Source organism: Musa acuminata, chromosome BXJ3-10 (genome assembly GCF_036884655.1).
Source record: "Musa acuminata AAA Group cultivar baxijiao chromosome BXJ3-10, Cavendish_Baxijiao_AAA, whole genome shotgun sequence".
Taxonomy (NCBI): Eukaryota; Viridiplantae; Streptophyta; class Magnoliopsida; order Zingiberales; family Musaceae; genus Musa; species Musa acuminata.
The window spans coordinates 21,832,317-21,846,516 of NC_088358.1; the positions used below are offsets into that span (position 1 = coordinate 21,832,317).

Sequence of the window (14,200 nt, forward strand, 5' to 3'; positions counted from 1 at the left end):
AAAGAGAACTCTATGTCTCACAAAGTGGATATCGCAGGAAAGTACCTTAGAGAGGGTAAACTGCAGATCAACACCGTTAGGATTGTAGAGTTTGCTGCAAGGATTCTCCACATAAAATTTGGGCCGAAACTGACAACGTTTTGCCACCGCCGCACGCTGCACTCTCACTATGCGCACACACGCACCCTGCACCCTAATTTCGTTCTCTCTAATCTCCAATTAGTTGATTTGGGCTTATGGCCCAAATTGTCCAAGCCCACATATGGACTGGACCCAACAATTCTCCCCCTCCAGCTTATATGATAAGCTGTACCAAGCCCGCTCTTCGCCTACATGCTTCAAGCTTCTCCTTAGGCAAAGACTTTGTCAACATATCTGAACCATTATCATTGGTACGCACCTTTTCCAACTGTAATTCTTTCATCTCAAGCACATCACGAATCCAGTGATATCTCACATCAATATGCTTGGATCTAGAATGGTATGTTGAATTCTTGGAGAGGTGAATAGCACTTTGACTGTCACAGTAAACAGTATATCCTTCCTGTTTCAAGCCCAATTCATGTAGAAACTTTTTCATCCATAAAGCTTCCTTGCAGGCTTCAGTAACTGCTATGTATTCTGCTTCTGTGGTTGATAGAGCAACACATTTCTATAACTTAGACTGCCAAGAGACTGCTCCTCCTGCAAATGTCATCAAGAATCCCGAAGTGGACTTCCTGGAATCAGTATCACCTGCCATGTCTGCATCTGTGTACCCTTCTAACACAGGTTCATCATCACCAAAACATAAACACAACCTGGAAGTACCTCTTAGATATCTTAATATCCATTTAACTGCTGCCCAATGTTCCTTTCCAGGATTTGAGAGAAATCGGCTAACAACTCCAACTGCATGAGCTATATCTGGCCTAGTACAAACCATAGCATACATCAAACTGCCTACTGCAGATGAGTAAGGCACTCTGGATATTTCTTCTTTTTCTTTCTCACTTGTAGGACATTGTTTTGAACTCAGCTTGAAATGACCTGCAAGTGGAGAACAAACTGCTTTGGCTTTACTCATGTTGAATCTTTCAAGAACCTTTTCAATGTAAGTCTCCTGAGATAGCCAAATCTTCCTTTTCTTCCTATCACGAAGAATCTTCATGCCAAGTATTTGTCTCACCGATCCTAAGTCTTTCATGGCAAAAGACTTACTTAGCTCTCTTTTAAGCTTTTCAATTTTTCCAACATCATGGCCAACAATCAACATATCATCAACATATAGCAGTAAAATAATAAAATCATCATCTGAAAATTTCTTCATAAACACACAATAATCAGATGTGGTTCTATCATACCCTTGGCTCATCATAAAGGAATCAAATTTCTTGTACCACTGTCTAGGTGCCTGTTTGAGTCCATATAAGCTTTTCCTAAGCTTACATACTAGATTTTCTTTTCCCTTGACTTTGAAACCTTCTGGTTGCTCCATGTAAATTTCTTCTTCTAAGTCACCATGAAGAAATGCTGTTTTTACATCAAGTTGCTCAACTTCTAAATTCAAGCGGGCAGCCAAACCAAGAATAACTCGGATAGAGGACATTTTCACAACCGGAGAAAATATTTCTTCAAAGTCAATATCTTTCTTCTGACTGAATCCTTTCACAACTAGTCGTGCCTTGTATCTTTGTTGTGAGCTATTATTTTCAGTCTTCAATTTATAAACCCACTTATTCTTGAGAGCTTTCTTCTCTTTCGGCAGCTTTACCAAGTCATAGGTGTGGTTCTCAAGCAAGGATCTCATCTCTTCTTGCATGGCTTTAACCCACTCACTCTTATTCTCATGTAGAATAGCTTCTTGGTAAGTTTCTGGCTCTCCCTCGTCAGTAAGCATAACATACTCATGTGGAGGATATCTGGTAGAGGGTTGTCGCTCTCTAGTGGATCTTCTCAATGAAATATCAACTGGTGGTGGAGGTGCCTGTTTAGTTGGTTCAGCATCATCAACTGTAGGTGTATCATCACTAGTATTCTCACCACAATCTTCTTGTTCATCTCCCCCATGATCATCATGAACTACAGGTGAAGGAACTGAACCCAAACTCCAAGGAATATAAACAGAGGTTTCTGGCTTCTCAACATTATCACCATCATCAAACAATTGGTCTTCAAGAAACACAACATCTCTGCTTCTAATAATCTTCTTGTTCACTGGATCCCATAATCTGTACCCAAACTCTTCATGACCATATCCCAAGAAGATACATGCTTTTGCCTTATTATCAAGCTTGGACCTCTCATCTTTGGGAATATGAACAAATGCTTTACACCCAAAGACTCTCAAATGATTATAAGATATATCTTTTCCTCTCCGTACTCTCTCTGGAACATCACCTTGTAGAGGAACTGATGGAGAAAGATTTATCAGGTCAACTGTAGTTCTCATAGCCTCCCCCCAAAATGACTTTGGTAACTTGGCATGGGAAAGCATACATCTAATCCTTTCTTCAATGGTTCTGTTCATCCTTTCTGCCACACCGTTCTGCTGAGGAGTTTTAGGAACTGTTTTCTCAAGCCTGATACCATAGAACATGCAATAATTCTCAAAAGGACCCCTGTACTCGCCACCATTATCTGATCGAATACACTTTAGTTTTCTGCCAGTTTCTCTTTCAACACTGACATGAAACTCCTTGAAAGCATCGAGTACCTGGTCTTTAGATTTCAAAGCAAAAGCCCACACTTTTCTAGAATGGTCATCAATAAAAGTAACAAAATAAAGAGCACCTCCAAGAGTTCTAGTTTGCATAGTACAAACATCAGTATGAACTAAATCAATAACATCAGATCTTCTAGATGATGGATATGTCTGAAATGCAACTCTATATGTTTTTTCGGCTAAGCAATGATCACAAGATTTAAGAGATGTACCTTGCAACTCTGGTAAGAACTGCTTTCTAGCAAGAGTTTGAAGTCCCTTCTCGCTGATATGTCCAAGCCTCTTATGCCAAAGATCTATACTTTCACCTTTTCGAATTGCATTAATCTCTCCTTTGTGTAACTTAGCTTCCATAACATAAAAAGAGTTAATCTTCTTTCCTTTTGCCACAATTAGAGAACCTTTAGTGAGTTTCCATTTACTTTCACCAAAATAATGTGCAAAGCCCTCATCATCAAGTCTACCTGTAGATATCAAGTTAAGACGAATATCTGGAACATGCCTTACATCTTTGAGTATCAATTTGCTTCCAATACTGGTCTCCAAGCAAATATCTCCAATACCCACAATCTTAGATGTACCATTATTTCCCATTCTGACATTACCAAAATCACCAGCAGTGTAAGATCTAAAGAAATCACCATGAGAAGTAACATGAAATGAAGCACCAGAGTCAATTACCCAATTACTGTCCTGAGCTACAAGGCTAACACACCCTTCATCACAAACAATAGTGATATTACCTTCAGCAGCAACTGTATTGGTCTCTTTCTCATTTTTCTTCATTTCATTCTGTTCTCGCTTCCAAAACCTACACTCTTTCTTCATATGACCTGGCCTATTACAGTGAAAACATTTGATATCTCTTCTAGACTTAGATCTTCATCTATAACCATATGGATTTCTGCTATGACTTCTTCCACGTCTTTCTTGTTTTTCAGTAACAAATGCACCAGAAGAAGATTCACCCTGTTCTTTCCTTCTTGCATTTTCATTTAGCAAACTGTCTTTAACCATATCTATGGTTAGAGTCCCCTCTGGCGTGGAGTTACAAATAGTCACCACATACGTTTCCCAACTTTCTGGTAAAGAGCTGAGAAATAATAATCCCTGCATCTCATCATCTATATTCATTTTCATAGCAACCAACTTGTTTGCAAGACTCTGAAATAGGCTTATGTGCTCAACAATGTTACCACCATCTTTATACTTCAAATTTACAAGCCTTCTGAGGAGAGAAATTATATTTCCTACTGTCTTTTTCATAAAGAGATTTTCTAACCTTTGCCAAACAACATCAGCTCTGATTTCATCTGAAATATGCTCATGCAAGTTTATATCCATCCATCTTCTAATATAGGCAATAGCTTTTCTATGTTGAACTTCTCATTCTTCATCGTCCATAATATAAGGTTTATCTTTAACCTTGATAGGCTTATACAAATCTTTGCAATATAGCAAATCTTCAATCAGACGCCTCCAAGTGGAATAATTTGATGAGTTCAATTTAATCATACCATCTGACTGCTCTATTTCAATCACACAAGAAAACTAGCACCAAACAACCTGATGCTCTGATACCACTTATTGGGAAGAAACCTGTTAATGCGGAATAATCTTTTCCCTCTTTGTGTATCAAAATGGGTTCCTCATCAAAATACAAACTTGATATCAAAATGCTAATATCAATCAGCAGCACAGCATAAACAATAGAGCAATAAATCAATCACACAGTGAGACCAAATCTTTTTAACGTGGAAAACCCAATGTGAGAAAAACCACGGGACTGTAGTCCACCTCAAACTTCCACTATCAATAATAATGATAACAGGTTTACAATAGATAGAATAACTAGAGGATCAGAATAACATCAAGATCATAGATCTTAGCTCAAAGGATAGATAGAAGAGAACTTTAGGTCTCACAAAGTAGATATCATAGGAAAGTACCTTAGAGAGGATAAACTGTAGATCAACACCGTTAGGATTGTAGAGTTTGCTGCAAGGATTCTCCACATAAAATTTGGGCTGAAACTGACAACGTTTTGCCACCGATCGTCAAGCAGAAAAACTCAGAAACCTTACTTTCTCTCTCTATTTCTCTCTCCTCTTTTCTCTGCGCCGCCGCAAGCACGCTGCACTCTCACTGTGCGCACACACACACCCTGCACCCTAATTTCGTTCTCTCTAATCTCCAATTAGTTGATTTGAGCTTATGGCTCCAAGCCCACACGTATGGACTGGACCCAACATATTTGACCTTGCTAATACATATTTATGTTTGATAATATACCTTCTATCTATTAGCCAGGAATTACTATACTAGCAAGTGCAGATGTCCTCAGGTTCTTGATGAAGACAAAAGAAGGCCACACAAAAGGTAACCAACATTAAGGAGGATAGAAGCTCTTTCTGGGAGTCACACCCTTAGTGAGGATAGGTTAAATCCTTGCTAGGTTAGCAAGGATATTTTTTGTCATTATTGTATCCTATGATTCATTATGGTAGGGTAATACAGCTTTTGATCTCTTACTTGAGTGATATTTAACTTTGATCAAGCATTCAAGCTCCAAAGATCCTACTGCATCTACTGAAGACTCTCCCATATACCAACCATGTCACACATTTTATGTCAATTAATTTTCAGTCTCACTCATTCTCTAATTCTAATGTTGCCCACAAATTGTTTTTGCTGTAATTTACATGCTAGTATCTAAGATAACAGAAGCTTTACTATCCAATGTTCCATTTGTTTGTTTTATGGCTATTCGATTCAAGAAAGCAATGTTGGAAGCCTCACCTTGAAGCTTCCAAGATTCTTATCATTAACCAGAAAGTAACAAGAACAAAAGAGTGAGTTCTTATTACTGAAACATGCTGGTCTTTTGCTGGATTTGCTCAACGACATACATGAAATCATTTTATTAGGATGGTCAGTGTGAGGTTTTGGATAGAAAATGTGATAATATGTCTGTAAGTCATAGGTTGTGCAAGGCTTTTCCTTTCTATCACACAGTGGGCCCACCTCAAGCCTCTCATAGCCTTCTTGCCTGGATTTTCTTCTACCTTTCACTATCCAAATTCATTCGATTCAGAATTGCATCTGTTGCTGTGTTGGGTTCAGCCCATAGCTGAGCTTGGACTGGACGTGCGCGGTGTGACAAATGTGCGAACGGAAACGTGTGTCGACGCAGGAAAAAAACCGAGAAAGGGAGGACAGAGAAAAAACAAGGTTTTTAAGTTTTTGTTAGACAATAAAGCTGCTAAATTTTATTGGTTTTGACTCAAATTTTGTGAGAATAATTTTTATAATAAGTTTTACGATCGTAAAGATGTTAGATCTATGATTTATCTTTTTTGAGATACTTTTCTAATATACTTATTTCGTGAAATCTAAATTTTTCCTTTGATGAAATCGATTTTTGATGATGATATGTTATTGTTGAATCATATTTTTGATATTATTATGATCCTTTAGTTATTCTGGAGAAGACTTATTATAAATTTATTATTATTATTGATGATAGTGGAGATTTGAAATGGACTACGATCTTGTAGTTTTATCCACATTAGGTTTTTCATGTAAAAATTTGGTATTTTATTTTATGATTGATTCACTATTCTACTGTTTATGCTGCTCTGGTTAATATTTACTTTTAATAATAAGTTGATATTTTGATGAAGAACTCATTTTGATATATAATAATTTTTTCTAACAAGTGGTATCAGAGCTTCAGATTGTTTGGTGCTAGTTTTTCTTTTGTAATTGAAATGGAAGAGTCAGACGGTATAATTAAATTGAAATCATCAAATTATTACACTTGGAGATGTAGGACAAAATATTTGCTCTATTGCAAATATTTATATAAGCCCATCAAAATTAAAGAAAAACTATTGTTTGACAAAGGTTAGAAAATCTGAAAAAGACAATGGAAAATATAATTTCTCTCCTTATAAAGCTTGTCAATTTAAAATATAAAGATGGTGGTAATATTGTTCAGTATATTAGCCTGTTTCGGAGTCTTACAAATAAGCTGGTTGCTATAAAAATGAATATAGATGATAAGATGCAATGATTATTACTTCTTAGCTCTTTACCAAAAAGTTAGGAAACATGTGTGATGATAATTTTTAACTTCACACTAGAGAAGACTCTAACCATAGACATTAAAGATAATTTACTAAATGAAGATGTCAAAAGAAAATAACAAAGAGAATCTTCTTCTAGTGCACTTATTATTAAAAAAATAAGAAAGACATGGAAGAAGTCATAGTAAAAATCTACATGATTATAGAGAAAGATCCAAGTCTAGAAAAGATATCAAGTGTTTCCACTATACCAGGTCACGTCATATGAACAAATAATATTGGTGATTTTGATAATGTTAAAATGGGAAACAGTGATACATATAAGATTGTGAATATTAGAGATATTTGCTTAGAGACTAGGGAGCAAATTAATACTCAAATATGTTAGACATGTTTCAGATATTCGTCTTAACTTGATATCTACAAGGAAACTTAATGACGAGGGATTTACACACTATTTTGGTGAAAGCAAATGGAAGCTCATCAAAGGTTCCCTAATTGTGACGAGAGGAAAGAAGCTAAACTCTTTTTATATCATGGAAGCTAAGCTACACAAAAGAGAGATTAATATAATTTAAAATGGTAAAAGTACAGAAGGGACTTCAAAGTCTTGCTAAAAAGTAATTCTTACTAGAGTTACATAGTACATCTCTTAAATTTTATTATCATTGTTTAGTTGGAAAAATACATACAGTTACCTTTCATACTTATTCACTATCTAGAAAATAAAATGTTATTGATTTGGTTCACACTAACGTCTATACTATAGAAACTAAAATGTTATTGATTTGGTTCACACTAACGTCTATACTATAGAAACTAGAACTTTTGGAGGTATTCTTTATTTTGTTATATTTATTGATACCCATTCTAGAAAATTTTGGGCTTTTACTTTAAAATCTAAAAATTAGGTACTTTTCAAATAGTTCAAAGAGAAATTGACAGAAAACTAAAGTGTGTTTGAGTAGATAATGGTGACGAGTATATTGGTTCTTTTGAGAATTATTATAAGTTCCATGGTATTAAACTTGAGAAAATAGTTCATAAAACTCCTTAGTAAAACAGTGTGATAGAAAGAATGAACAAAATCATTGAAGAAAGGATTAGGTGTATGTTTTCCCATGCTAAGTTACCAAAGTCATTTTGAGAGGAGGCTATGAGAAAGATAAACTTTTCTTCATCAATTTATCTGAAAGGTGATGCTCTAAAGAGAATATGGAAAGGGAAAGATGTATCTTATGATCACTTGAGAATTTTTGGGTATAAATCATTTGTTCATATTTCCAAAGATAAGAAGTCCAAACTTGATAATAAAGCAAAAGCATTTATTTTCTTGGGGTATGGTAATAAAGAGTTTGGGTACATATTATAAGATCTAATGAACAAAAAGATTAATAGAAATAGAGATATTATAAGAAGATTAATAGAAATAGAGATATTATGTTTCTTGAAGACCAATTGTTTAATAATGGTGATAATGTTGAGAAGCAAAAAACCTCTATTTATATTCTTTATAGTTTTGGTCCAGTTCCTTCATCTATAGTTCATGATGATCATGAGAGAGATGAATAAAAAGATTGTGGTGAGAATATTAATGATGATGCTCCTATAATTGATGATATTGAACCAACTGAACAATTTGAGCAAGCACCTGTACTACCAATTGAGATTCCATTGAGAAGATTCACAAGAGAGCGACAACCATCTATAAGATATCCTTTATGTTATAATTATTGATTGGGGAGAGCCAAAAACTTACTAAGAATGTAATTTAAATGAGCACAAGAATAAGTGGGTTAAAGCCATGCAAGAAGAGATGAGATCCTTATTTGAAAACTACACATGTGACTTAGAAAAGTTGTCTAAAGAGAAGAAAGCTCTCAAGAATAAACGAGTTTATAAATTGAAGACTGAAAATAATAGCTCATAACAAAGATACAAAGGCATAACTAATTGTGAAATGATTCAGTTAGAAGAAAAATACTGAATTTAGAGAAATATTTTCTCTTGTGATGAAAATATTCTCTGTCCGAGTTGTTCTTGGTTTAATTACTCGCTTGAACTTAGAAGATGAGTAACTTGATATAAAAACTGCATTTCTTCATGGTGACTTAGAAGAAAAAATTTACATAGAGCAATCATAAGGTTTTAAAGTCAAGCGAAAAAGAAAATCTAGTGTATTAGCATAGGAAAAACTTATATGGACTTAAATAAATTCCTAGACGATAATACAAGAAGTTTGATTCCTTTATGATGAACCAAGGGTATAATAAAACCACATTTGATCACTATGTGTTTACAAAGAAGTTTTCAGATGATGATTTCATTATTCTCCATCTATATATTGATAATATATTGATTGTTGACCATGATGCTAGTAAAATTGAGAAGCTTAAAAGAAATCGAAGTAAGTTTTTTGCCACGAAAGACTTGGGATTGATGAAATAAATACTGGGCATGATGATTCTTCGTGATAGGAAGAATGAAAGATTTGACTATCTTATAAGACCTACATTGAAAAAGTTCTTAAAAGATTCAACATGAGTAAAGCCAAAGTAATTTGTTTTCTACTTGTTGGTCATTTCAAGCTTAGTTTGAAACAATATCCTATAAGTAAGAAAGAAAAAAAATCCAAAATACCTAACTCATATGTGATAGACAGTTTGATGTATATAATGGTTTGTACAAAGCCAGATATAGCTAATGCAATTGGAGTTGCCAGTCGATTTCTCTCTAATCTTGGTAAAGAACATTGGATAGTAGTGAAATGAATATTAAGATATCTAAAATATACTTCCAAGTTGTGTTTATATTTTAGTAATAGTGAACCTGTGCTAGAGGGGTACACAAATGCAGACATGACAGATGATACTAATTCTAAGAAGTCCACTTTGAGGTTTTTGATGATGTTTACAAGGGGAGTAATATCTTGACAATCTAAGTTATAAAATTGTGTTGCTCTATCAACCACAAAAGTAGAATACATAGTAATTTCTTCTGAAGTCGGCAAGGAAGCTTTGTGGATGAAGAATTTTTTACAGGAATTGAGCTTAAAATATGAAAGATATACTATTTATTATGATAGTCATAGTGTAATTCACCTCTTTAAGAATTTAACATACCATTCTAGATCCAAACATAAATGTAAAATATCATTGGATTTGTGATGTGCTTGAGATGAAAGAATTACACTTGAAAATTATGCTTACCAATGAGAATGGATCAGACATATTGATAAAGTCTTTGCCCAAGGAAAAGCTTGAAGCATGTAAGCGAAGAGCAAGCTTAGTACAGCCCACCATATAAGCTAGAGGGATAGAATTATTGGGTTCAACTCATAGTTAGGCTTAGACCTGACGATTTGAGCATTGAGCCCAAATTTAATTTATTAAAAAAAAAAAAAAAAAAGAAAGTGGAGACAGAGCGTGGAACGAGAAGCGTGTCAATGGAAATGTGTGTTGATGCATAAAAAGATAAAAAGATGAGAGAAAGAGAGGAGAGAGAAAAAATTAGGTTTTGAGATTTTTGTTAGATAATTAAACGGCTAACAAATATCTCAAGGATGAGGAGAGAGAATTCTTGTAATAAGTTTACGATCCTAATGATGTCGATCTGCGATTTATCTTCTCTGAGATATTTTTTGATATACTCATGTGATGAGATCTAAATCTTTTCTTTTAAAAAAATTATTTTTGGTGATTATGATATATTACTATTGAATCAAGATATTGTTTTTGATGTTATTGGGATCCTTTAGTTATTCTGGAAAAGACTTTATTATAAACCTATTATCATTATAGGTGATAGTGGAGATTCGAAGTGGATTACATGATTTTTTTCATATTTGATTTTTCATATAAAATTTCAGTGTTTCATTTTGTGATTGGTTCATTGTTTTACTATTTATACTGTTCTGGTTAATATTTAATTTTGGTAACAAGTTGATATTTGGATAAAGAATATATTTTAATAAAAAAAACTTTTACAGTAACTTTTCCCGATATACTGCTTAGAGCAACTTCATCTGCTTCCTATGACACCACTAAGCATCAAGTCTTCATTTATTTATGATCATCCTAGGATCCACTCTCCCTCAAACAAACAAACAAGAGCTCTTGCCATGAACCATCGAGCTTCTGTGACAGCTTCACTCTCAGTTCTTTTAGCCCACTGGTCTTTATTATCTTATCCTTGATGACTTCTCTTGTCAGAAGGGGTACATCAGCACATGGATTTTGTGGCATGTTTTACAGAGGTTTCTCTTCCTTTGTTGGTCCAACCTCCGACTTTATTAGTTTCATCCACCTACAAGCAACGTGACCACCACCAACTCCAATCCCACTTGCTTTACAAAATGCACATAGTTTATGCTAGTCTACGCAAGCAAGTTTTGTGCTGTACACAGCCTACTTCTCCACCTTGGAAAACCTTGATCGTTTGTAGCTTGATTGATCTCCCAGTCTCAATGCACAAAGAACAATAATTCACTGATCAGCATAGTTGTTGAAGACAATGGAAAGGAGCAGAGGTCAGGCTGATGACAATATGTTAGTCTTCTATCAAAGTAAACCAAGCAGCACACATCTACTTAAATAGTAGGTATCTGACTCCAGTTACTGCCTCAGCTAGATTAATCTTTGACCAACCAAGTCTTTCTGCGAGCTATAGTAGATTTGTTGAGTTCTTTAATTCAAGAAGCTTTCATGCTGTATTCATGCTCCAGGAAACTCTTTCTTTCAGCAATGGAGTGACTGATGCAACATAGAAAGCCTACTCACAGTTTCGTACTTGTTTATATTGCAACTTGCCTGGAGCTGCCAAAAGAAGATAAGAGAGTCAGAAGATGATAGATCGTCATTAAGAGTATTGGTTTCGAACAATCGTGCAAAGTAGACGGCTATCAAATTGTGCAAATAGGAATTGTCAAGTCAAACTTGATGGTATTTTTTATATTATACATTTTTCATTTATATAATTATACATATAGTGCAGTTTTCAAAGCTTATACAATTCCCCACTAGAGAAGAAGAGAGAGAAGTGACAGCAACATGAGAAAAGTAGACGACTAAGACTTCGCAGTAGCTAACGTAGTTACTATCGACGCAACTGCACGTGTACGTCCTCAGACTACATCACCTTCCATCAAGCGGGCCCCCGCCGCCGCAGCCTTACGGTCAATGGCGCCGCCATCTCGCAGGACAGTCGCAGCACCTCCGAGAGGTCGACTCCACCAGCCGCCACGTCGTCGGACGCCGGCAGCCACTCGAACTCGTGCGCCAGCGCCGCCACCCAGAGCTCGACGGCCGCCATGGCCAGTCCCTTCCCAGGGCAGCTCCGCCGCCCGGCCCCGAACGGCGCCAGCCGCAGGTCCGACCCCATCACCGGCAGCTCGACCGCGTGCCCGTCTGGCCCCAGGAACCGGCCCGGATCGAACCGGAGCGGATCCGGCCAGACCGCGGGGTCGTGGGAGATGGCCCACATGTTCACCATCGCGGTGGTGCCCGCGGGCACGAGGGCCCCGCCGACGATCGCGTCCGATGTGGCCATGCGGGCCCACGACATCAGCGGGCCCGGCGGGTGCATCCGCAGCGTCTCCTTGATAACCCCCTGCAGGTACAGCAGTGGCCCCGACTCGTCGGTTCCCGTCACCGCCCGGTCTCTGCCCACGACGGCGTCCAGCTCCTCGTGCACCCTCGCCTGCACGTCCTTGTGCATCACTAGCCTCGCGAGCACCCACTCCACCAGCACCGCGACGGTGTCCGTACCACGAAATATCATCTCCTACACAATTTGCCACATCATTAACTCCACCAAATCACTCTTCACAATAATTCCTCCGTAATAATTCTAATTATATGAGCTAAGAATTACCCAAAGGACGGCGATTATGTCGGGATCGGATAACCTATCGGCGCCCTGCAAGGACAGCAGAACATCGACATAGTCCCGCGGAGCCGCCTCCGGGTCGCGCGCCCGCCGTGCTCGGTGTTCCTCGATGATGCCGGTGACGAACCGGTCGACCCGGCGGACGAGGGCGGAGCAGCGATGCCGGATTCGCTGCAGGTCCAGGCCGGCGAGCATTGGCAGGTGGTCCGACCAGTTGAGCTTGCCCAGGAGCTCGTAGCCTTCTTCTACCATGCTTCTCAGCTCCCTCATCTCCTCGGTGTCCTGCTCGATCGCGTACTGCTTCCCGAAGGCGAACCACATGACGTGGTTGAGGGATGCCTGTTTCACGATGTTCCGTACTTGGACAGGCCGAGAGACGAGGTCGTCGAGGGCACGTACCATCTGAGCGGCGATCTCAGCTCGGTGGCTGGCGAAGGCGGATATCTGCTTGGCGGAGAAGAGGTGCGTGACTGCGATCCTCCGCAGGGCGCGCCAGTAGGCGCCGTAGGGGGCGAAACCGATGGAGCGGTCAAACAGAAGCCCGTAGGCCGTCTCGTTGGCCGGCCGGTCGGCGAAGTCGGGGCTGTTGAGGATGTCCCTGGCTACGTCCGGGTCGCAGGTGACGACCGCTCGGGTGTCGCAGAGGCTGAGCGCCATAAGCCTCCTGGAGCCAGGGACGGCGTCAGCGGCGGCCGCGAGCTTCCGGTGGGCGAGGCCAGACATCAGGTCCATGCTCCCGACGACGGGGAGTCCCCGGGGACCCGGGATGACATGGCCGAAGCCCCACAGCCGCCGCCTGCTCCACCAGTACCTCCCCCACGCGGGGCCACCGGGGGAGGCCCAGTGCAGCAGGAGAGTGGCGAGCCAGCAGACCGCAACGACGACAGCGAGAGAGAGAAGATGGGCGGGGTCGGTCGAGAGCTCACCGCATTTGGCGGCTACGGAAAGCAACACGAACCACCCGTTGTCTGCCTTGGATCCCATGAACAAGAGTTCCCTAGTACCGAGAGAAGCAGCAGCTCCCACGAGAGTGGTGTCAGTGTTACGAGAAGAAGAAGATCTCAGGCTTCACGTATTTATAGAGAGAGAGAGAGAGACCGAGGAAAGCCAGCAAAGGAAACCAAACCATCATTAACATAGCAATCAAAGTAAACTAAGCGCAGAGACCGACGCCATGAAAGGCAAGAAGGGAGTAGGGCAGCCCGGGAGAGAAACGGACGAGGGACAACTACATCATGGCTGGCGTAGGTATGTGTACCCTAGTTTTCTAGTCCAAAAACGTGGATTTGACCATGACGCGGTACACGAACGAGTGCAGCACAGTGCGTGATGGGCTCCGTACCTCGGGATCCTGTCAGAAACAAAGACATGGCATGGCGTGCCCTTGTGTTCTAAGCACCAAGTCACAGGCTTACGTCCTAACGAGAAAGCCATGGAGTTCCGTCGCTTGAGGGAGGGCTGATTGGCTCCACACTTGGGGCATGTCGCAGAGGATGAAGACATGGTGTTGTTGCTCATGTCT

General features: G+C 39.2%; 1 protein-coding gene across 1 annotated transcript; it reads right to left on the minus strand.

The window, feature by feature from the left end:
• Window positions 1-11,712: 11,712 nt before the first annotated feature.
• Window positions 11,713-13,884, minus strand: LOC135651161 (cytochrome P450 78A6-like). The gene is made up of 2 exons (XM_065171031.1): window positions 12,664-13,884; window positions 11,713-12,573 (listed from the first exon to the last, which is right to left on the minus strand). The coding sequence occupies exons 1-2, from the start codon at window positions 13,660-13,662 to the stop codon at window positions 11,935-11,937; spliced, it is 1,638 nt and encodes a 545-aa protein (XP_065027103.1). The 5' UTR covers window positions 13,663-13,884; the 3' UTR covers window positions 11,713-11,934.
• Window positions 13,885-14,200: the final 316 nt, after the last annotated feature.